Consider the following 25,394-nt stretch of genomic DNA (forward strand, 5'->3'; position numbering starts at 1 on the left):
ACGCACTTTTCTAATGAGCTGGTCATCCTCACGCAATGCTTCAGTCCTGGAAACAGCTGCACTTTGCAGGCAGTCTCTGGTCTTTGAGTTATTTAATGGTACTGATGGCTACGTGGCCCAAGGATTTGGGCACTGTTTCTTCAAGTCACACCGGTTTGTATTAAAGGTAAATCCAACTCCCTGTGATAGCTGCAGTACTTTCTGACATCATTCTCACAGAGCTCAAAGGCAGGTCCCAAAATCACTAAGAACATCTGTCTTATGGTCTTTTGAAATATCTTAGATTCACAGGATATTCAGAACAGTAAGAAAAGAAGCTCGTGTGCCCTAACCGGAGCAGTGACCATGACAAGAAACTAGTTTTGCTGAAACTGTGCACTGGTGTCCAATTCTCTGAGCAGTTCAACCCCTTGCAGCCCGCAGAGGGAGTGCCTGTGTTTCACAGCTGCTGGGTGCTGGAGTTTTGCATGCTGGCTGAAATAACAGTGCATAAGCACAGGACCTCTGAGGGCCTTGTTCCAAAGACCATGAGCGTGCACCAAAACCTCACTGACCGACGCAGTAACTTGCTTAAGGGTCATATGCTAGAACTGATTTTCAACAGTCTTAATCAGCGGAGGCAGTAATCAGCGAGGCATCCCTTTATCTTTGCTGTTTTACAAACTGTTTTATTTTACTAGGTGTACTGCTGCAACTTGAGATTTGACCAACTCAGTCCTAATCCACTAAGAGCTCAATAGCAATTATTTGATTTCTCTAAGAGTACAGATGTCATGTATGCAGCATCTTACACTGCAGCTGCTCCCTCACTGTTCTGGCAATCCACAGGGATGACTTCCAGTGCCAGCAGACTCTTGTCATCAGCTGGTTCGTGAGATGAGTCAGAGGGGACATTTATAATTTCTTGGTGATGCCATGAATGGCTGTGCCCACTTTGAGGAAGCTTTCTATGTGTCAGAATATGAAACGCCCGTGTCTCAGCTCTAATCACCAGAGCGTGTCCCTAGACAGCACTCCCACCATCAGCAGCAGCTGCTAGTTCTGAGGTAAGGCTTTTCCCCTGACTTCACACATGCATACACCGATCCTTTCCGTGATGTCTGCAACAAGAAACACTCTTAGCATGCAGGCGTATCTGTATCAGGTGCACACTGTGACTGCAGCTGCTTGAGACTCAGCACAAGCAGTGTAGTCACTATTGATCAACACATCCTTTATGGGCTGAACCGACAGCTGTCTTTTTAATAAATGACTTAGCACCTTCAGAATGAGAAAAAACCTGAATGATGGTTTTTGGGTTTATGCCTTCAGTTGTCTTGCTGCACTGCTTTCTCATGTATCAAACCAGGCAGCAGCTGCAACAGCTCTAACACGTGGTGGTCCCCCTGCAAGAAGCAGCATGACCGTGCATCGCTCCAGCCAGGGCTGCACAGAGCCCTGATTACACCTTTGCCTCTCACACCAACTTGGCTGAGAGAGACTGCTGACAGCTCACACAGACCTGCCTTGGTGTCCTAGCTCATTTTAAGGGGCAGCATCATGCAAAGATCATTTCACAAATTTACTCATCAGATGAAAATAACTTGTCTCACAGTACTGGATGGGTCCACTTTGTAAAACCACTTTGGCAGGGTTCTGTGATGACAGGAAGAGGCTAGGTGGAATATGCCCCTGGGTGAGCCTCACACAGCAGCCTCCATCACTACATTTTCTTCCTGGACTCACGTTTCCACACCGTACTCATAATATCCAGTAATTTGCACAATTCTCATTCTCATACAGTGGCTGTTTCCCTTGGGTCTGACATGTTTCCTCTGTAATAATTATCATTAACTTTTTACTGTAATTAAGAATAACTTTAAGTTAACACACTCTGGCTCTCACAATATATTTTGTCATCTCTGTTTAGAACATGAACACCCAGAAAACCCCCCTCTTTTTTTATATCTTCTATGCTGGTAATTTAACAATCAGTGCTTATAGTGGGTTTCCAACCAGCAAAGACATCATTGAAAACCAATTAATTCACTAAGCCGCCTCCTGTGTTTATCAGCTACTTCTATTGACGTTAGTGACAAAGACACCTATTCCACTGACACAGCTAGAAGCAGCATTAGCGAAATTCTGTTTGCACAACCCTAATGCTGCTAACATTCAACATCAGGGCTCCTTTGCTCCAAGTCCAGCTAGATGTGGAAAGCAACCTCGCAAATTTACGAGGAGAGTGGTGTAGAGGTGAACCATCAAGTCCGTCACCATCTGGAACAAGCCATTTTTCTGTAGGTTGCTGAATTTTAGTTAATTATCAGTCACCTCCCCTTTCCTCCCTGTCCTCCCCTACCTACTGTCACAATAGATGTAAAATGTGCTGCAGACAACCCCAAATCTCTCTTTTAGGAACCTGTTCCAGAAACATATTTATTCCTTTTAATTTTGTACTGATAATAACACACTGGTTGTCCAGATTGCCAAGTGTTCTCCCTCCCCTAAAAAAGCACCTAGAAATGACATGTACTGCTATGATATGTCCTAGACCTTTCTCTGAATAGGAATGTGACCACAGCAAAACACAGCCCGATTGAAAAGCAAGCAAGGGTCACTTCCCAAGGGCTCGCTCCTAGAGGCACCAGGTCCCCACACTCCACCAGTGTATCCCAGCGCCTGTCAGCCAAAACCCCTCAGCTGAGTTTTACTATGGAAGAGTTCATGCTAATTTTGTAGAGCGCTTTGTTCACCAGTGATGGTCTGAATTGGAAATCAATGCAGCGCATACATAATGTGCTTAGCCCAGCTTTCCTTGCTGCTAAGTAAGCTGTTTGTCACAGCATTAAAGCTTACAAACAGCCTTCAAAAAATGAAAAGGCCAATATTACCATGACATAGGCATGTAATGTCGTGGTAAGGATTGTATGGGAGAAAGTAATGATCTGCTAAAAACTCAAATGCAGAAAATAGCTTTCAGGCATGATTGCTACTCAAGGAAGCAGAAGAACATATGGATCTGAAACCTCACATTTCTGTGGCTGTCTTAAAACAAGGAAAGCCGATCAGAGCACCTACCACAGCAGCAGACATCAGCATACAGACTGCACCAGCAGCTCTACAGACAGCGACCATCACCCTGGTGTTGCTGACTCTCAAGTTTCATCTCACTCTCATTCAAACTTCTAGTAAGTCTGACCTCGCAGCGCAGAAGCAGTACACCAGAGGCTTCTCTTTACACCAGGAGATGGGTGAAGTAGAAAAAAAGATCACATTTATTAGCAACATAATGCTTTTGACTTCTTGACTTCTCTTACTGTGTACTTATTAGTCCACTTCAGTTTAAAGGAGGGAGCAAAAAAATCTCTATGAAGACCGTACCATGAAAACCCCCAAGACAGTCATAGGGATGGAATTACTTTGATAATTAATACTTGCACCATGGGAGCACATATAGCAACCCTGACAACTATTCCTGAAAAGACTGAAATGGACATAAATGTAGCAGAAACTTAAGGAAAGCAAACAGAATCCTATTTTTTTTTTAAAAAAAAGGGTAAGTGATCCAAGTAATCACCATCCTGAAAGTTAAATAGCATTCTTAACAAAACAAAAATTGCAAGAAAATCACCCTCACAAAACATTCACAAGCAGCAGTAGCAGCGTACAAGCACCCTTGATTGCTTCCAAGCCAGTGCTGTAGCCAGCGTACAGAAGAAGAGGGACAGATTTATGGTTTGATTCTCTTCTGCCCTGCAGCTCAAGTAGTAATTTACACCCACGCAAAATAATTATAAAACCTACTGTGATTTGTTAGTGTGTTATTCCTGCTGTGCACATGACTTAGTATTCATACATGCAAATATATGCAGCTAACATATGGGTAGCTGTACGCGCTCTTCTCGGGGCTGACGCAAGCATTCCTTGTCAGAGGATGCAGAGATCCTGCACTCAGCAGGAGGGCAAGTGGATGCATCGGCTCCAGCAAGCTGGGAAGGTTCTGCCTGGGCTCGGAGCCACACAAACAACAGCTGGAGGTAACTTGTGTCTGGCCTGAAAGCAGTGGGGACAGACTTATCTTCTAAGTGCCTTAATAATGCTATTAAAGATGCTGTTCACAAGCATGGCAGAAGGGACTGCAGGGCAAAGTAAAGGCTTTTTTCCCCTGTGGCAGTTACGAAGCTGATAATTATACTGGGGGATAATTAGCATTCAGCTGCTATCGACAGACTTAACTCATTATTTATAGATGGGAATGTATGACAAGTGCAGTCCCAGAGATGGAAAGATGGGTGGAGAGTAAGTTTTAGGACTGTCAATTTTGCTTGCTCAAACCACGCTTATGTCACGCCAATACAACATACCACGGCTTCTGCTGCTCTCTGCCATTACCTCTAACTATGGTCTGCACTCCGTGCTGTTTCTGTGCCTTTTCCAAAGCACAAGGATCCGCTGCCCTTCCCAGGGAAGTGCCAGCAGCTGTGCACACACTCCTAGGTCACAGCAGTTTTGAAAAATGCCTCCAACAGGCAGTTGGTTGGCACATCTCGCTCACGTGCCTAGAGCTAACCTGGTTAATACACAAAATGCTTTTCTTCAGACCGCTAAGCACTGCAGGTTACTGTCACACACAGATTTCTTCTGCCTTCGTCTGTACCATGAAGCTTTGTCCACCATCAGGGTCACGTCAGCGGTTCAACTCTCACGCACAGTGCAGGACAGCAGCAGCTCTCCAGTTGTACTGGGCACTGGTGGGGCCGCACCTCGGATCCCGTGTGCGGTGTTGGGCCCCTCACTGCAGGACAGACACTGAGGGGCTGGAGCGTGTCCAGAGCCGGGCAGGGGCTGGGGCAGGGGCACAGGGCTGGTGCGGGGCAGCAGGGGGAGCTGGGGGGGTTCAGCCTGGAGAAAAGGAGGCTCAGGGGGGACCTTCTCGCTCCCTACAGCTGCCTGGGAGGAGGCTGTAGCGAGGTGGGGGTCCGTTTCTTCTCCCAAGTAACAGGACGAGAAGAAACAGCCTCAAGTTGCACCAGGGGAAGTTTAGAGTAGATACTAGGAAAAATGTCTTCACTGAAAGGGTTGTCAAGCATTGGAATAGGCTGCCCAGGGACATGGTGGAGTCACTGTCCCTGGAGGTTTTTAAATGACATGTAGATGCAGCGCTTAGGGCCATGGTATAGTGGTCGATGTATGTGGCAGTGCTGGGTTAACAGCAGGACTCAATCTTAAGGGTCTTTTCCAGCCTAAATGATTCTATGACTCCCCAAATCAGCTGTCTCCAAGATCTGAGGTTCAGCCTTCTCTTGCCACAAGGTCTGTGAAACCCCACTGGAGAAAACAAGAGATTTGATTTTATAAGGATGAAACCAGCTCTTCTGTACACCAGCAGGACCCATTATTAAATGACATCTCTGACTGAAACATCCAGTTTCCCATTTGGTGATTGAATTTTTCCCTCACCCTACCAAAGCCCTACCTGGCCTTTATGTGAAGTGCCAGAAGGAATGAATCTTCTCTTCCTCAGCATCTCCTACAGAGGATGGGCCAAGAAGCTACTTTCAAATCCCCATAACTGACGTCAGCATATTAGATGTACTAATTGGATTAAATTCAAATCACAAACCAAAGACTCATTATTACTGTTATTTGAACTCCAGGGGTATCTATACTCTGAGCAGGTCATGGCCTTTGGCAGGAGCCCCCCAACTGGCCAGGGTGCCCATGACCAGTGTGGTGGTCCGGGAGCAGCAGGGTTGGGGCATGCCTGGGAGCCAGGACACAGCAGTGCCCAGCTCCAGCCATCCCTGGCAGCCTCCACGGGCAGCTCTGCCAGCCAGGCACCAAGCCCAAGCTCCCTGGCCTGCCCCACTCCCCAGTCATAGAATCACAGAATCATTTAGGTTGGAAAAGACCTTCAAGATCAAGTCCAACTGTTAACCTAGGACTGCCAAGTCCACCACCGATCCATGTCCCCAAGCACCACGTCTACAGGCTTTTCAAACACTTCCAGGGATGGTGATTCAGTCAGGGCCCATCCTACCTGGACCTCACCAGCTGTCTCTGCAAGGAGGGATGGAGGGGGCAGTGAAGGGTCAGGGTTGGGCTGCCTGCAGGCAGGTGGTGGCCGGGGACCTGCTCTGCTCCCGGCAGCTCACACACTCGGGAGGCGATGGTGGAGCTTGGGCACTGGGGCGGGAACCCAGGTCTGCCCTGCACATGCTGCTGCAGCAGCCTCCTGCAGAGCACAGCCCCCCCCAGCCCCCCGGCTGCCACCCCCCCCCCCCCCCGCTGCAGGTCTGCCCAGCCCTGAGGGCATGGCCAGTGCAGCTGCTGCTGGACCACCACAAGCACTCCGGTCCAGACAACTTGCACCGAAACAACCACCCATGGCATGAGAGGCCTCAGAGCCATGACAGTACCGACAGAGCCTGCTCCTGGCTGGGTGGCATGTCCCAGCACTGGTCGCGCTGTCCCCATGCTCTCCAGGCGGGCACAGCCACCCCTGGCCAGTGGCGGTGTGAGCTCCAGAGACCAGCACCAGGCACCCACTGTGAGAGTCCCATTCACTAGTCAGTCCCAAACCCCTGCCTTGCGGCCAGGTTGGACGGGGCTTGGAACTAGATGAACTTGAAGGTCCCTTCCAACCCAAACCGTTTTGTGATTCTCTGAGGTGGCTTTTCATCAAGAATGCCTTCACCGAGGACAGCTTCCCGTAAAGAACAGGCTGCAGGTTTTCACCATGTTGGTCCTGCTCAGATGCTTGTCTTCCCAGCACTGACGGGTTACCCTACAGAGGAGAGTCCACTGTATTCTTCACCAGTTTAACAATAAATCACCCTCACTGTTAAAAGTGTTGCGTTATTGCCAAAGTGTGGGCACCGGGCCCCAGGCAGCAGGCTCCAGCCTGCCCATGCCTGTTGGCTGCGGAAGCATGACGTGGCACGAGGGGCATCTCCCAGCTCCATGTGGTCCCTGCGTCATCATCGCACCAAACTTACACAGGTAAGTGAGCAGTAGAACAGCGATCACAGCATTTCTGTTCCAACTAGATGATTTGCATCACATTTTCAGTACTTTTTCTTACAAAGCATGCTTCCAGCAGATGTATTGCAAGGGTTTGAATTACCCTTCTCTGTAATCTTAGCGCAAGTCACAAGTTACTTTGCTGGAAGAGTTACAGGCAGCTGAACACTCCAGGCACACAATCCAAGAGAAAATGCCACCAAAACCCAAGAGCACACGCTGCATTTGATCTTCAGGACACCACCGGCATAAAGAAAATCTTGGTAAGCATTTGCCCAAGGGCAGTTTAAAACAGACAAGCCAACAAACCTGTAGTAGAAGCCTCCCTTAACAAGGTATGCTGCAGATCCCGCTTTGGCTGAAAAGTTAAAATGAGTCCCATTGAAATAATCTGGTCTCACAAAACTCTCTAGTGATGTGATTCTGCATAGGTTACATGGGCAAAATACATTTTGTTCACTTGCTGAACATCATGATTCATGGTTTCTCTTGAAGCATCTTACTCCCTCAAGAGCATTTAAAATCTGTAGTATAACCAACCACCATTTCAACATGTAGTCTTCATAGTTCCTACAAGCATCACCACTGCAAGAAGAGATTGCCTACAAGCTAGATGTGCCTCCAGTACAAGACCATCATCGAGGTGGGTACAGAAATGTGAACTTTAATGTAGGGAAGACAGAAATGTCCAGTAGGTGCTTTGGTGTTGCATTTGGAACAGAGAAGGGCACTGTCATCTACTAGAACTATGTGGGTGGAATAAGAAACTCATCACCTCTACAGAGAGCATGAGACAGCGTCTGCTAAAATGAAGCATTTTCAAACCCAGAAGCCAGAATGCTTTACACTGAAGAGCTTTAGAGAAATCAGCTAAGGCACTATCAGCTTTAAGAAATTCTAGAAACCTGGGAAATTCCAGACTCTGGAAGGACTGCCAGGAATGACAGAACTATAAACTATCAGCCTGATTCCAATCCCAAGTACATTAACAGAATGCTTTACTTAAAAGATTGAATAGGAAATCTCATCAGTGTGGTTAATGTGAAGTTGACCCTGCCAAGCATCTTGTCAAGATCCCAATATAATTCATGATGGCAACCACAGGATATCATGTACTATGGCTTAAGGGTTTGGTACCACTGCACATGAACCAATTCCACACGCTGTAACCTTCTCATAGGACATCTTAGTATACTAGAAGTACACCAAAAATGTAATAAAAAAAATGCAGACACCGCATGGGCAGCTGTTTCCAGTTAGCCCCATAATGACTAGTCCTAATCCGTATTGCAATTGGTGGTCTACACCAGAGCTGTCCAACCTTTGCACTGTCAGAGTTGTGTCCCACCTCACTGGAGTCACACAAGTGTGGCAGAAGGCCCAGGGCTGACCACACAGCTATCAGGAAATACCCTGATAAAAATTATGAATTATATAAAATGCATCCAATTATAATAATTATACCAAAAATATAAAATAATTATACAATTATAAATAAAATAATATTAGACATTGGACAGGCATTTTGAATATGCCATATCCAGTTTCAGAATAACAATGTAACCCCCCGATCCAGAAACTCAAGATCTTTGTGTTTGAAGTTTGAAGGCAATACAAAGAACGCTGCCATAGTAGGGAAGAAGCAACTCAGGGCAATTCGGAGTGAGCCATTAAATACTCAGGACAAAAGAAAGTTTTTATAACAGGTAAATGCAAAGTATCAAAAATACAGGCTCTGTTTTCAAGGTAAGAGACATTCTTGGAAAGGATATACTGCCACAACATCAGCTCTCACTGCAACCAAGCGGAGAAAGGACTTAGAAAAATGGAACAGTGGAAACAAAACACTCTTCCCTCTGTACACATGCCTTTACCAGAATAGTTCAGCTGATGTCTTCAAGAATGACGCAAACACATTTGAGACCACAAGGCAATGAAAAAGAATCTCAGGAATACAAAAGGAAGTCTTACAATGTGAAATTCAGCTCGGTTTATTCCTATCGAAGAGAGGGTCAAGATGCATCTAGATCACTATACATATGCAGATACTGAAAGAAAAATTATTTCAATAGTTTAGAATTTTCAAACAATGCTGAGAAAAAAGATCAGATTTCAAGATGTGACTCAAGAGCCTTGAGGAGAGGGCAACTAAACACTGAACACCACCATCAAGAAAGTAGTGGGCTCTTCCTTCTCCAGATAACATATGGGAGAGGACTAGGCTCTTTGGAAGCTGTGATTGCTCCTGATCTTGAAATCTGCAGTGCTCACAACCCACTGCCTCTTCCCGTCCACTCCCTGCCTTTGCAGATGCTGCTTCAGGAAAAGGTAAAACACAAAAACTGGTCAGAAAGGAGAAACAACAGATGGGCAAGCCAGTTCTCTGAGGTTATGCAAGGATGCTTGCATGCTCCAAGTCAAACAATTACCATATTCGAAGAGGGGAACAAATGATTTCCCAAACCAGACTGGTAAAAAATCCAGGAGTTTTCACTTCCTTTGCACCATATGATGATAGCCCTCTGCTGGAAAACTGTATCTTTTAAATCCTCTAACTGAGGAAGGGCTTTTGAAGCAAAAAACTGTTTAGTCTTGTGAATATACTAACATTTCAGTCTACCAAAAGTCTTTGTAATCAAATACAACACTCAGGTAAAATTTAATAAAATAAAATACACAGGAAGTCAAATTAAATGTAATTGTCCCTTCTCACTTATATTTTATCAAAACAGAAAATATTTTTGGTAATCCTTACCTATTTAATTGAACTACTACAAGTTGAAGAAGTGCTAGAGGAAAGAACATTTGACACTGTTTTTTTTTTTTTTAATTCATTTGTTTATAATGATCTGATTATCCTCTGCCTGGAAGAACAAGACCCAGCAGACACTAATCAAAAGAAAAATCCACCACAATTCCCTAAGAAGATATTGTAAGCATCTGCAGTATTTTTCATAATTCTAGTTTCTACAGATAATGATACAGCTCAGAGAAATATGACAATCTCCTGTAATACCTGCTTTTAATTGCTTTCTAGAAATAAGTACAAATAACTTATGATTGGTCATGTTGAAGAAATACTTTTGTTTCCCTTTCCTCATGACACTCAAAGAATATCTATCAGGGACTGCAGCGACACGCACAGCCTGAAGCCCCATCCATCAGGAGGAACACTTGATAAGGTATTGTCAACATTTAGCACAGGAATGATAATAAAAATCACAGAAACCCCAGTCCACAAATGATTTGAAGAAGGCTTGCCTCAGTGACGAATCAATTATATCAAAACATTCCTAACAGATGTTTGTCTAAAATGTTCTTCATTTTCCAGTAAAAGACCTTTATGTAACTATCTAAACAGTCTTTTCTAATGCTATACTATCCTTATAATTAGGTATTTTCTCCTACTCCCTAGCTAAAATGTTGTTTGCTGTGATTGCTGCTGATTAGCTCTTGTCCTATGCAAAAAGGCACAGTGTGGAGTTATTCCCATCTCTGCAGTTTAAATTAGACATCTAAAGACTTACCGCATGCTCACTCAGCACAGCACCCCAATTCACACCGTACCAGTGCTAAGCTAAGGAGAATGTTTGCTGGACTTCTGTTTGAATATCCCATTATCTTTAGCTTTTTTATAATATTTTGATATTGCTAATTGATGTTCAGCTTCAGATTCACTGTAACTTCTGAACCTTCTTTCTCTTTCCTGCATTTGCACAGCTGATGACTTTTCTGCAACTGTGGTAATTTGCATTTCTCCTTACTGAATTGCATTTAAGCATTTTCAAACAATAGTTTCTAGCTGTCAAGATGATTCTGAATTCTCTTCCTGCCTACAACTGGCAGTATTCGCAGTGACTCACTGAGGGCATTTGCAATGTCTTTTGTCCCTCATCAAGCCAGTATTCTTGTCCAGAAAAGGGGAGGACGATGCCTGCCCCAATACTTAAACACTTTGGGGAGCTGAAGGTAAACAGAGGGGCTGTGGGTTTCTCTTCTGCTCCTTCAGGTCTCCAAGTCAGTAAACAACGATGACGAAGACACTCACAGTGCTGGGGCATACCACAGGGGAAGGGACCACAGCGGCAGCAAGTCTTGGTGCAATGAAGGGAAAGGTAATGATAGCAGGGGATGAGACAGGTTGTGTTAGGGAATGTATCTGAAGTCAATATGTTTTGCTGTGGAAGACCCTATCTTCCCACATCAAACCACTGGGTTTTTAACTCAGTAGTTCAATGAAGACCTTCTGACAGTGATGGTGTACGTGTCTCCATGTGCGCTAGTACTCCCATGGTTCCCTCATAACCTATGGAGGGAAAGATGCACAACAAGGTCTTGATTCATCTGACTTCAAATGGTTGTTTTAGATGGAAATTAATTGCACCCTGCAAATCTCCTTTTGCTACTCCATACTATAAAGACAACCCTGACAATAAGGTCAGGTACAGAGGTACTGAACTGTCTGAAGTTACACAAAATCAATTGCTCCACTAACAACAGATGACAAAAATCTCTCCTCTCCCCCTTTCAGTAAGTAGATGGGAGAAAACCATCACACACTGTGGCATCAGAGAAAACATCCATGCCTTGCTCAAAGACACCAAATGTTTGGTAGGAAAATAAACTTTTCAAAGACCAACCAAAGAACTGCACCGTGGAAGAAAACCGACAAAGTTTAAGGGTTGTAAATCATTCAAAGAGCCAAGTTAGTCCTTCATCTCTAAAGATGGCTGAGAAGAAATGAAAAGGCTTCAACATGGTCTAACTTCTTTTATATTTCCAGCTAACGCAAAGGAACAAGAACACACCCTCTGTGGAATCTGTGACTATGCTTGCTGGTTTGTTGTTCTTTTAAAGTTACTCTTGAGTGTTCAATTGCATTCAATGTTAAAGTACAGAGGGAAGCTGATTCCTTCCACCTGATGTCCTTTCATAAAATAGAATACAAGGAGAGGGTGCTGTAGTAGACCAGGGGTTTGGTGACACCAGCATCCTTTTACGAGTAATGGTCAGTGACAAACAACAAAGGAAAGACTATAAACCCCAGAAAAAACCAATGATCCACCCATGCAATACCTTCCCTGCTTCTGAAAGCCAGTAGCCGCATTCCTCGTCTCATGCCCCTGAACAGTTCACAGCATTTCTTGGTCACAAATTTACTCTTCAATAAATTTGTACTCCCAGTTCGAATCCATTTATATTTTTGGCCTCCACAACATGCGGTAGGAATAAATTCTACAATTTAATCACCTGCAGTGTGACAAAGTACTTTGTTTTATTTTAATCTTGCTGCTTGCTAATTCCACAGAGTGCCACCTCATTCCTTTGTACTGAAAAATCACTATTGTTCCATATTCACCTTCTCCTTGCCTACTCATGATTTCATAAAATTCTGTCAAATCTGCCTTGGGCATCTCTTCCCTCAGCTGCAGAGTTCCAGTCTATCTGACCTCCTCTCAAATGGGAAGCGGCCTGTGCTTTGGGTCACCCTTGTTGGCTGCCTCTGAACCTTTTCTCATTCTTATTCAGATGGATAAACTACAACTGCAACTAAGAGACTGTCAAACTGCAGATTTACATAGAAATATAACCCTATTTTTAGTAGATTTTCTATTTCTTTCCTGTTTCCTAACATCCTACACGTGTCATCAGCTGCTTCCCTGCTGATGCTTGCTGAGAACTACCCATACGACTCCAAAATCTCCTGGAGTAAAATGCCTTGCAGGGACCCATCACTGAACAGGCATGTGCTTCAAAGACTTCCAACCCAAGAGACAGCAGAAGCCAGAAAGACTTTAGCCTCAGACAGGCGAGCTGTTCAGTGACCGACAGCTCTACCAGTTGTCACTTCTTTCAAGTACTGGTTGTATTCCATTGTATCGCAAATATACTGCAGAAACCAGGACTCCTTTGCCCAAGTGTCCTGGCAAATCCCGAGGGCGGTGTGTGCCATCCCTCCCACTGCCCCACCACAAGCCCTTTGCTCCGGTATTTCACAGACAGCAACATTTGTGGCAGTGACACTGGGCTCGGCATCCTTTGCTTAGCTGCAAAAAGAAAAGAAAAATGAAAGGGAAATCCCACTAACTTTTCTGCATCTGGCAAGTAATTTTTGGATTGACTGTTCATACAGTCTTCCAGGATGGGCTTTTCAAACTGCTAACCAGTTGTCCTGAATATTTTTTTAAAGAAGAGAATGAATAGGGCTTAGTAAACAGTTACCCGTTTCAATGCTCCTGTAGTCATTAATAAGCAGCTCTGAAGGCTGGAGCTGTCTGGTTTGGACACCTCTCCTCACAGCTCACGCTGGCTGGCTGCACTCTGCTTCCATCAGTTCATTATATCTTCACTTACCTTATTTCTTGTACAAAACAGGCCACAAAGCCTCTTATTACCCACCAATTCTGAAATTCTCAATTTTAGAAAAAGCTGAGCAGCTCAGCACAGGACCCAAGCGCCAGGATGGCTGAGATAAAGCACAGGCTTGGGGGGAGCTCACTTTTTACCACTGCATGTTCTTGAAACTCTCTATTAAAGAGGAAAGTGGGCTCAAAATATACTGTTCACCAAAAGATCTTAAAAGACTATTTTGAAGGCATGTTGATTTGCCAAGTGGGATCATACAGAAGCCTTTTCAAGAAGAGATTTAATTTTCCTCTTCTACATTTTCATTGCTATAGAAATGCAGGTTGCACCAGCCCAGTGCAAATCACCTTTTTCCGACTAGATGGACCCACCGCTACAAAACCCGCTTCCCATAATACACCAAAGCAGGGACCTCTGTAGATCAGCTGCCACCACCTCACCAGCAGCTCCAGTTGCACAATACATTTGTCAAAGATTCATTCCCCCTCTCCTTTTCTAAGCATGAAACTTCTTTTGCAGGGGTGTTTTCGATGCCCTGCCCTGCAAGGCCATTACCTAGGTCTCTTCACCATCCCTGGAAGTGTTCACAAAACGTGCAGATGTGGTGCTTAGGGACATGGTTTAACGGTGGACTTGGCAGTGCTGGGTTAACATTTGCACTTGACAATCTCAAAGGTCTTTTCCAGCCTAAATGATTCTATGAGTCTGTGATTCCATGCTCCTTGACACGGTTTTTCTCCAGGCTTGCTAATCAGTCACAACTAGATGAACAACAGAAAAAGCCGACGCAATTTCCAGTTCCCTGCCTGCTGCTAGCCTCCTAAATGATAACCTGCAGGAGCAGAAACTGGGGAGGGTTCCACCCGCTCAGCACGTTTTAATACCAATCCTAAACTAACAGCACACCAGGAACTGATGAGGCAGAAGAGCCAATAAATAAACTGCAGAATGGAAAAGACTAAAGGAAGTTGTGTGTCAGTGCACACAAAACAGCTCGAGGAAATTCAGAGTGACTCCTTTTACTTGGTCTGGAAGAATGGGAGCCAGCCCTTTGCTCGTACATCCCCACCTGCATGGCTCTGCACAGCCTCAGGAGAGCGATGCGCAGAGAAGATGCTCAGGGGATAGGGATCCCAGTGCTTGACGTAGGTGCGCTGGTTTTGGCTGGCGTAGAGTTAGTTTTATTCATAGTAGCTGGCATGGGGCTATGGTTTGGATTTGTGCTGGAAACAGTGTTGGTTATGCAGGGAAGTTTCATTATTGCTGAGCAGAGCTTCCACAGAGTCAAGGCCTTTTCTGCCTCTTACATCACTCCACCAGCGACCGGGCTGGGGGGCACAAGAAGCTGGGAGGGGACACAGCTGGGACAGCTGGCCCCGACTGACCCAAGGGATACTCCAGACTGCATGATGCCATGCTCAGTGACAAAACTAGGGGGAAGGTTGGCTGGGAGGGCTGCTGCTCAGGGACTGGCTGAGCATCAGTTGGTTGGCGGTGATTGTTTTCATTTGCATCCCTTGTCTTTCTTAGGATTTAATTATCTCTGTTATTTCCCTTTTAATTAAATAATAATAAGAACAATTAATTAAACATTATTAATAATAATAATTATAATTTCCTTTATTAAACTGTTCTTCTCTCGACCCACAAGTTTTCTTGCACTTGCCCTTCCCAATTATCTTTCCCCATCCTGCTGGGGGTGGTGAGCAAGTGGCTGCGTGGTGCTTAGTTGCTGGCTGGGGTTAAACCACGACAGTAGGCAAAGATGCTGCTATCAGTGGGGGAGTATGAGCTACGACAACACTGCCAAGAGGGATGACCCCAGAAGATGACCTAGAGAAGAGAAGGAAAGGACAGCCACTGAACTGCATCCATGTGGGACAAACATGGGTACCACTCTCTTGCATGTCAGGGGGAAAGAAAAGTAACCTGCTCTAGGGGAAGGTGTCCCTGCCACTGGCAGGGGTTGGAACTAGATGGTCTTTAAGGTCCCTTCCAACCCAAACCATTCTGTGGTACTATGACTACTGGTGCAGTCCTCATGATTTCTAGGTGATTTTACCCATCACTTACGTTGCTGCTTTGCTCACTCAGCACACCTGAGTAGATGGGGGCTGAATGCACAAGGGGAGGCTGGGAGCACTGGCCTTTTTCAGCTTGGAGAAGAGATGGTGGACACCTCCCTACCACCTGCAACTACCTCATGGGAGGCTGTACAGAAGAGAGAAAGGGACACTTGGAGGCACCCAGAGATGGGACAAGAGACACTGGACACAAACGGAAGCACTAATAATTACAATGACATACACAGAAAACTTTTTCACCCCAGAAACAAAGACTGGGACATGGGCCCAAGGGGGTGGTGGGACTTCCAAACCTGGCAACGTGCAAAGCAACCTGATTTAGCGGGTCCTGCTCTGAGCAACTGATTGTGCTAGAAACCTCCAGACAGCCCTTCCAACCTAAATTATGCTATAATTCTGTGTATTGGTGTATCTGGCCAGTCACAGCATCCAAGGGCACAGAAATCCCCGCTCAGAGACTTTGTCATGTTTTTCCTCTCTTATAAGGAGAGGCCCATCCAGATGGCTTGTGAATACTCCTGGTTGTAATCTCTCTCCCTGGTCAACTAATCCCCATGATTGAATAATAAAAAAAAAATAAATCCTAAATTGTCTGTTGGTCCCAATTCTTTTCCTTCCCAGCTGTGCCATGTAGAACGTGGGCTCTTAATTTTATAGAGTTAATTTCAAATCACTTTAATCTCTTCCCTTAACATAGTTCATCAGAGAAGTCAATTCCCCTCGTGATTGCAGTCTCCTGATAAGAACAAGCTCAGGCTTCTCTCCCTGTTGGCCTTATTCTTATTTCAGATCAGATTAGGTTTTGCTGAGCCCTGCCCCGTGCTCCTCATCCTCAGAGGTCTGGGGAAGGCTCTCATTGCCCTCTGGTGACCTTGGGTGCACTGCAGCACACCTTGACACTAGAGCAGCCTCGTGCTCTCTTCTTTAACTGCACTTATGCTTCAAAGTGGTACCAGTGAGAGGTGGAGAACCTGTTCCAGAAGTCTCTCACCCTCCGCCAAGCAGACCTCATGACCACTGTCTGTTACCGCCAACGTGCTAGTGAAGTTACAGCTCAGAAACATTGCTTCCCCAGAGGTTTATTCCACAAAAGAAAATACTTTTATTCAGTATACAGCTCAGTATCTTCTCATGTTCTCAGATATACTGCTCCATATATTCATAGCTTTCTTTTGACCTTACTAAACCCAAAAAGAGTAAATTACATATGCTACCCAAATCCGCAGTTCAGCCATGTGGATGCTGTTCCCTGCTCTACTGCACAGTGTCCCTTCAAACCTGCAACTATTTCAAAGGCTTTTCCTGAAATCTGAAGTCACTTGTGTGTAATTTTCTCAAGTACTTTTAAGTTGTTCCTCAAACACTGTCATTGGGTTAATCTTCTCCCACATTTGAGACCTCCAGTGAAGTCAGAGATGATGGAATAAGCACTCTCCTGCAAATCATGTTGATCAATCTTTTGCAGTGATCTTACAGCACCTTAGTTCTTGATTTCTGTTCTCAAGGAATCTTTTGGCCCAAACATTTAACATTTTAATAAATGTGAAAAAAATCCATTTTGTTTATCGTATTTATTCAGGCAATTCTAAAACCACCATGTGAATCCTCATACCATACACCTGACCGCAACCCTACTCCATGAGCTGCCTGCTATTGAGTCCAAACTCCCCTTCCATCTCATAACGCTGACAAAACGCACCCTTGCACCCCTGATGGCTCCGCTCCTCTGCACCCAGTCCCACGCTGCAATCCCAGTCACCAATGTCATTTTCCGTGCTTTAGCAATAGCCACATTTTGAACTCCAGCAAACAGAGCAGAGAAGCTTCTGCTGAAATGGTGCTTCTGCAGCCACCTAGTGCCTCTGTTGTGGGATGTCTTCCGCTGGTGGCTCTAGCAACACTGCTCACATCACCCACGCCTGCAGGCAGGGCGGTGGGTGCTGCACAGGCTTTGGCAAGGTCAGCATGTGGTCTCGAGGAAGGTAACAAAGGCAGCCACTTTTTCTACCTTGCACCAGTTTTCCCTGTCTGAATGGTGAGGTGATATTTCACTTATGCACTCAGAGCAACCTATGAATGAATGACAAGCATGTATACATGTTCTAAGGAACTTCCTTCTCATTTCCTGTCACCACGCTATAGGTATTTTGACACCGCAGGAACAGAAGACACAGCACCCCACTGTTCAGCACCACCACCATCTCACCATCCTCCCCAAACCCAACCCTAGCTCCTTCTCCATTTCAGGAGAGTAAAAGCACTCGGTTGCATGTCATTGGGCAAAATAATAGAATAAGGCTATTACAGGCTATTAAATACAAAGACATTGCCTCTGGCTCAGGAAGACCGGACAGAAAATTGCTGCAGGCAGGAATAATATTTTGGGTTGCTTATTCTGTTCTCGTAACACCTGGCACTAAGCACCTGCCACTGTGCAACATGTGGTTACTGGCCTGAAGGACTTGCAGCACGTTCCACAGTGGCCATCCTCACACTTTTATACTGCCTGGCTATGCACCATACTATGGGGATGCGCTAAAAATCCTCCAACCTGTTCCAATTCAGCCCACCAAAATCTGTTGAAACCCCAAGTTTTCATAGCCAGTGCCAGCACTGTTACTGTGATGTCGGCAGACCCCAGCCATACTTTAGCAGAGCAGTCCAGTGTATCAGTACTTTGCATGCACTGACTGCCTGAGGATGCTGAGACCAGCTGGGCTATGAAGACACAGATGACTGGGTCCCGAAAAGGCTTTACATCCTCCTGACATGTAGTCCTAGAGGACTTCAGGGTGGAAAGATGTGTTCTTCCTCTTAGCTAAGGGTGCAGTTAAAGGCACACAATAGGCACAACCTCCTCTGCCTTGGCCCGTTGATTCCAGGGAAATGGGGCCACTCTGAGCAAAACCGCCACTGCCAGAACAATCCATTCACTTTGCTCCCAGCTGCCCTCTTTCATGAGGATCCCTGGAGACAGGGGGAACAGCTACTTATTCACCTGTGGGAGATGACTCCATTCTGCCATCCTTCCCAGCACCCTCCTCCTTGACACAGGCTCTTTACGCAAATATCCTGTGGCACAGATATGGCAGTGGAGGGGATTTCCCCCAGGTTAGAGGGAGAAGAGGAACAAGCGGGAGCCAAGACTGACTCTTCTGCAGCAACACGCGACCCCCAGCCCATAGGATAAGCACCTTTCTCTAAGTATGTTTTTTGTTTTGCCTTAGACGGAAAATAAACTGGTATAAAGAAAAGGGTCTTAACAAGGGGCCTGAGTTGGCAAGGGATTCTGAGAGTATGCATCACATAATGCACAGTTCTGGAAATAACTACCCAAACAGCAGGTTTATCCCTGTGGAGATGCAGCTCAACAAGATGACTCAAAAGCTACAATCGGTCTACATCTGACACTTAGGAAACTCACAGAACTGCTGAGCTTGGAAAGGGACTCGAGATGGTTTAGCCCAACCTCCTCACTCAAGCAGCATGCCCAGGACCGGGCTGCCCAGAGAGGTGGTAGATGCCCCATCCTCGGAAATATTCAAGGTCAGGTTAGATGGGACTTTGTGCAACCTGATGTAGTTGAAGGTGTTCCTGCTCAGTGCAGGGGAGTTGGACTAGATGACCTTTAAAGGTCCCTTCTACCCCAAAACATTCTATGATTCTATGACCATGGCCAGTCAAGTTTTGAATTATCTCCACAGCTGGAGGCTCCCTAGATGCAGGACTTTGCACTTCCCTTGGTTGAACTTCATGAGGTTCCTCTCTGCCCATTTCTCCAGCTTGCCCACATGCTGTATCAGCCACTCCTCCCAGTTTTGTATTGACTGCAGACTTGCTGAGGGTACGCTCTGCCCCAGGCCATCAATGAAGATGTTGAACAGTACTGGCCTCAGTATTGACCCCTGGGGTACTCCACCAACGACCAGCCTCCAGCTGGACTTCGTGTCACTGACCACAACCCTCTGGGCCTGGTCATTCGGAGAGCTTTCAAAGCACCTTGCTTTCCACTTATGTAAACATACTTTGTCAGCTGAACCATGAGGGCCCCACACGTGACAGTGTCAAAAATCTTGCTGAAATCAAGATAAACAACATCCACTGCTCTCCCCTCATCCAGCAAGCCAGCTACTTCTCTGCAGAAGGCTGTCGGCTTGGTTAAGCAGAATTTCCCCTTCACAAATCCAGGCTGGCTACTCCCAGTCACCATCTTGTCCTTCATGTGTTTGGAAATGGTTTCCAGGGTTAGTTGCTCCATCACCCTCCCAGGGATCAAGGTGAGACTGACCAGTCTGGAGTTTCCCACACACTCCGCCTTGCTTTTCTTGAAAGCAGGAGTGACATTTGCTGTCTTCCAGTCATCAGGAACCTCTCCTGACTACCATGACCTTTCAAAGATGATGGAGGTGTGGCCTGGCAATGCCACCAGCCAGCTCCCTCAGCACCCATGGGTGCATTTCACCAGCCTCCATGGACTCTTGTATGTCCAGTTTGTTCGAATATTCCCTTACCTGACCCTCCTCCACCCAGGGTAAGTCCTCCTTGCTCCAGACTTTTCCTCTGGTCTGATGGGCTAGGGGTTGCTGCAGGCTGGTCCTACCAGTAAAGACTGAGGCAAAGAAGGCATTTAGTACCTTAGACTTCTCCTTGTCCTTCGTCACTAAGGTCCCTGCCCCATTCAGCAGTGGACACATGCTTTCTCTAGTCTTCCTTTAGCTGCTGCTGTCACTTGCAGAATCCTTTCCTGTTTCCCTTCGCATCCCTCACCAGATTCAACTCCAGGTGGGCTTTGGCTTTCTTAACCCCATCCCTGTAGGACTGGGTATTGTCTTCATATGCCCCCCAGGTCACTTCTCGCACCCCTTATACACCTCCTTCTTGTGTCTGAGTTTAGCAACCTGTGCATCCCTGCAGGCCTCCTGCTGCCCCTGCCTGATTTCCTACTTGTCAGGATGGGCCATTCTTGAGCTTGGAAGAGGTTGCCTGGAATATCAGCTAGTTCTCTTGGACACTTCTCTCCAGGATGGTATCCCATGGGAAGAGAAGACCAAGAGGGGATCTTATCAGTGTATACAAATATCTTAAGGGTGGGTGCCAAGAGGACGGGGCCAGGCTTTTTTCAGGGGTGCCCAGCAACAGGACAAGGGGCAAGAGCCACAAATTACAGCACAGGGAGCTCCACCTGAATATGAGGGAGAACTTCTTTACCTTGAGTGAGGGTGATGGAGCATGGAACCAGGCTGCCCAGAGAGGCTGTGGAGTCTCCTTTGCTGGAGACATTCAAAATCCACCTGGACGTGGCTCTGTGCGACCTCTGGGAGAACCTGCTTTAGCAGGGCGTTGGACTAGGTCATCTCCAGAGGACCCTTCCAACCTTGAACATTCTGTGATTTTTCCATGCAGGTCTCTGAAAGGGCTAAAGTCTGCTCTTGAGACATTCAGGTCAGATGCCCAGGCCTCCTCCATCATGGAGTGAAGAGTTCAGAGCCACATGTAGGCCATTTAAGCAGACACAGAAGATATCAAGGAGAAGGCCATGCCTTGAAACCTGCTCCCTGTAGGGCTTCGGGCTTCAGAGAAAAGCCCGCCTCACCCACAGCTCATAGTAGCAGCTGTACTGGGTCAGGCCAGTCGTCTTCCCGACTTCCCAGCAACAGCCAAGAGTGGGAGAAAAGAAGAGCAGAGCAAGAACACAGTGATGCTTCCCCACCATGTGCTCCTGTCATTTGCTGCTGGATGATAAGCAATTTCCTGAGTCAGAGCTGGTCTCTTCAGAAGCCTGCAGATAATTTTTCTTCCTCAGACTGTCCCACTGCTTTCTGAACCCCTGTCAGTTTCTAGCACTCAGCGTGTCACTTAGCAAGGAGTCGCACAGGTTCACTGTATGTTAGATGAAAACCATATACTTGTTTCATTTGGTACCTCACGTTCTTGCACGGGAAGACAAATCGACTACTTCTGGTTCACCTTTTCCCAATCACTCACTTGTGGACTTCTACCAAACCCCTTCAGCAACCTTTTTCAAGCTTGAGAATTTCAGTCTATTTAGTCTCACCTCTTATGGAAGATGTCTCACAGTTTTGAGCACCTGTTAGTTTTCTCTGTCGACTTTTCAAGCATTACTTTGGTCTGAAAGACCAAATCTGCACACAGGTTTCAAGATGTAGGTATAGTACACATTTAAACAAAGATATTAGGAATTATGTTTTTCATTTTTCCTTTTCTAAAAATTCCAGAAATTGAATTTGCTTTTGCAGGTTTGAACTGGAATCAAAGCAAGCCCCAAATCTTGTTCCTGAGCAGAAGTCAGTCTAACACCTTCACTGCATATGAAATACTACTATGACTGGTTTTTCCCCCATATGTGTTACTTGGTTTTCTGTGTTGGTGTTCAGCTGATGTTTTATCACTCAGTACCTGGTGTCACCAGTGACCCTCCTTCACAACTACTTTAGTTGTATTTTGTGACCTACTCTTTGGTCTGGTTTTTGGAATGCCTCAGTGCTCAAGATGTTTTCTCTGTGATGTCAGATCTTTATTCCTAAGCAATTACGAAGAGCTGAAAAATATTTACTGGGTAAGAGTACCTCCCAGTGTTTCTACTGGTGCGTGTTATCTTGCATGTGCCAAAATAAACTTACTATCACACTGTTTACCAACCCAGCTTGATGCAACACCATCCACCCACTCTTCTTTTGCTTAAGGAATGTAATTTTGACTCATCTGTAAATTTAGACTTATTTCCTGACCTTTAAGACCAAGGGCAACTGGAGGTTCCCAGTGGCATTTAGCCTTGGTGGAAATGGCCCATTTCCCTCCTCTGTTTTTCTCCTTTATTGTTTTCTGAGTCATAGCAGCATTTTCTCTTTTGCCCCGTGATTAGTTAAGTATATAAACAACCCTGAAGAAGAATGTGTCAGGATTTTTGAAAATCAAAACAAGTTATACACATTACTTCGAATTAAAAGGGCTCAGACTCACGAAGGCAGATTTGGGATAAGAAGCTCAGTAAACCAGAACACGTTCACTGCTTTGTTGGTAAGCTCTAAACCTGAGGATAACTTAGTTTTTGCGTAATGAATTCTGACAATTTGCTCCTGTCATGTCATAAACAATAACGTCCATCCAATTTAATAACCAATAGTTTTAAGAGCACTAAGGCTTGAGTGCCAGCAGAGAATGTATTCCACAAAGTAAACCTACATTTACCCCTCAAACACAGAACCCCAGCACCCAAAGCATATTCCTGAACCAAACTAGCAGTTTGCTGCCCCAGCCTTGCCTCCTGCAAATGTGTCCACCAGCCACACGCGCTCAAGACCAAGCACAAATAAGCAACGTCACCCCTGCTTTCACAACTGATTCCCTACTGAGTCTGACCATCTTCCCAAAGGTCAGCCTCCACGCCAAGGCAAGTACGCCCAACTACCATGCACCAGAACAGCCCTGCTGAACACCCCTGTAGTTCAGGCAGCACCTTCAGTACTGCCGACAGGCTGGAGCAACAGCTGTCGTCGTGCTGTCCCCTGCAAAACAGCACCCTCTTTTCCCCTTCAGAGCAAGCCAGAACTCCGCATCTGCATCCAACACATGTTGTTCAGTTCCTGAAGCACACCAAAAATTCTCCAGAATGTTTGTTCCTCAACTGAGACATGAGCCCGACTGCCCTGCAGCTCCAACATTTTATTTGTCTAAGCCTTATCTAGGACTTATTTAGACTATAACTGAATTGACCAAAACAACCAGAAAAGTTTCCTTCCCATGACACTAAACCAAGATATACTGCTCTGTCAGGAAAAGGAGGTATTTTTTCCATGGAAACGAATCTCCTCATAATCAGAAAGCCAAGATGCTGATGCTTACCTGTGAGAGGTGAAATTGTCATAGGAGCCCACAGTATAATGTCGGAAGAGACGCTTTGTTCTGTCTTCTCTGGTTTCTACAAGAAAAAAAAGACACATCAAAGCTGAGAATTAAAGGAACACTTTGCTGTTGTCTTTGCTTCCTCTCCATGTGTACAAATAGACTGAATCCCACTTTCATGCAAGCATTTAACAATAAACCATAATCTGTGTGCAGACATGTGTCACTGTGATCAGTCCCATGCAGGTTTGTGTACAGTCCCATATGCACACAAACAGCTTCTGTGAACGTAAGCTCTCTCCACCAAAAATTCTAAACCACATCAAGGTGTCAAATCTCAAGACTCCAAAACAGAGCCGAAGAGGGCAATCAACGCTGTTAAGGCAAACACACACTCCATGTGTCAAGGCAGCAGCCAAATTCCTTCCCTTGTTTGGTTTCGGCCACGTCAATCTTACATGCCTCAGTGCAGAGGGATGCAGTTCCCACAGAACAACAGATGGTAGTAGTCCAGGTTAGCCCTTCTTCTCAGCCGGTGGTCACCAAGCTCTCCGGATGCGTGGGAGTTATGAGGAAGGAAAGCTGGGAACCCAGAGAGACTTGTGTAACCACTCATCCACTGACTGCTGGCACCATCCCCAACAGCACTTCGGTCAAAGTCAGGGTGGCAGGCGTTTCGGGCCATTTGCACCAAATCTCCCCTTTAGGGTGTAATGACTCAGGAGGCTACTTGCCTGCCTCAGAGGTATGAAAAAGCCAGAGAACCTGCCAGCCTGATCTGTGAAGCCGACAAGAAAAGAGATACCAGGGCACTCAGGCTGCTGGATGCTGAAGGAAGGCAGCCGGACTCACGGCTCGGTGGACAGAGATGCCACTGCAGACATCTGGAACAGTCTGCAGCTAATGGCTTAAGAAGAGACATGACAGGGAGATGTAAGAAGAATTTAAGCCAGACATTCCCAGCTACCGTTCTCCTAACACAGAAGGAATTTGCTTCACACTACCAACCCCAAATTTATTGCATGACCCAGGACTTTTATAGCATACTCACCCTGCAGAAACCAACTGGGTCCTCGCACCAACCTAGGAACGTTACATTGAACTAAGTCATCTACAGCTACAGTGGGCTGATGGGACTCCAAACAATCAGGTCACTCCTCTACTTTGTCAACACTTTGTTTTGAAGCCCTCTGTGCTGCTCACTGCACTACTGGCTACAGCACCAGGTAGGCTGGTGGTCTGACTTAAACCCAGCAGGTCTTTCAGCATGCTAACTAGGACAGTGGGATAGAAGGAATGAATAACGGGAATGAGTAAGAGAGGAGATAAAAGAACAAAGCATAGATGAGACCTACCTTTTCCCTTCAGCAGGGACACAGGACTGTTTGCACCCAAAGCAGTAACAATGCAAAACAAACATTATTTTTACCTGCATTGTAATTCAGAATGGCAACAGTCAGCAGGAAGGGGCTTCAAAAGCAGAGAGGCTGTATTTACTGTTATTACAGCACCGCTGATCCAACAAACTTTGTTTTAAGCTCAGGACAGGATGTACTTTCAAACCTTTCATCCCAGTCTCACGACCACATGAAGCCATCGCTGCTGACAGAGGGACATGCTGCCACAGCAGCCACAATGCCAGTTCCCTACCCTGGGGATGGACAGCCACCCTGGGGACAGCAGCAGCCACATCACCCTGTTGACAAGCTGTCCTGCCTCTCACACCTCCCGAAGAGGTGCTGGCAGCCTGCCACTACTGGGCACCGTTTCCAGAGATGTGGCTGTAGCTTCCCAATCCCAAAGGTGTCTCTGCGTGAAGTATGAGGTGCATGCTTCAGCACAGATGTCGGGAACCTCACCCTCAGCTCACACCTCCGCTTCACATGCGAAACACACTTACTATTGGCAAGGATGAAAGAACAGTTAACTTGACCGAAGTTTAGAAATAAACCCACCAAATACAGTACTTGTTTATGCTACTGAAAACACAGCCTTGCTCTCCCCCCCCCCCCCCCCCCCCCGCCCCAGATTCCTGTTTTTGCTCTCCTTGTGTGTTTGGTTAGGGTTGGTGTGGTT

At 46.0% G+C, this 25,394-nt stretch overlaps 1 protein-coding gene across 3 annotated transcripts in view; it reads right to left on the minus strand.

The window, feature by feature from the left end:
- SHANK3 (SH3 and multiple ankyrin repeat domains 3) overlaps window positions 1–25,394 on the minus strand; it is a 369,137-nt gene that overhangs the window by 98,147 nt on the left and 245,596 nt on the right. For all 3 annotated transcript variants that reach the window (XM_080390963.1, XM_080390961.1, XM_080390962.1), the window contains one exon: window positions 23,319–23,394. In XM_080390963.1, the coding sequence (XP_080247089.1) occupies window positions 23,319–23,394 (76 nt within the window). The remainder of the gene's footprint in view (window positions 1–23,318; window positions 23,395–25,394) is intronic.

The sequence above is a fragment of the Falco punctatus genome (genome assembly GCF_963210335.1).
Source record: "Falco punctatus genome assembly, chromosome: 6".
Classification (NCBI taxonomy): Eukaryota; Metazoa; Chordata; class Aves; order Falconiformes; family Falconidae; genus Falco; species Falco punctatus.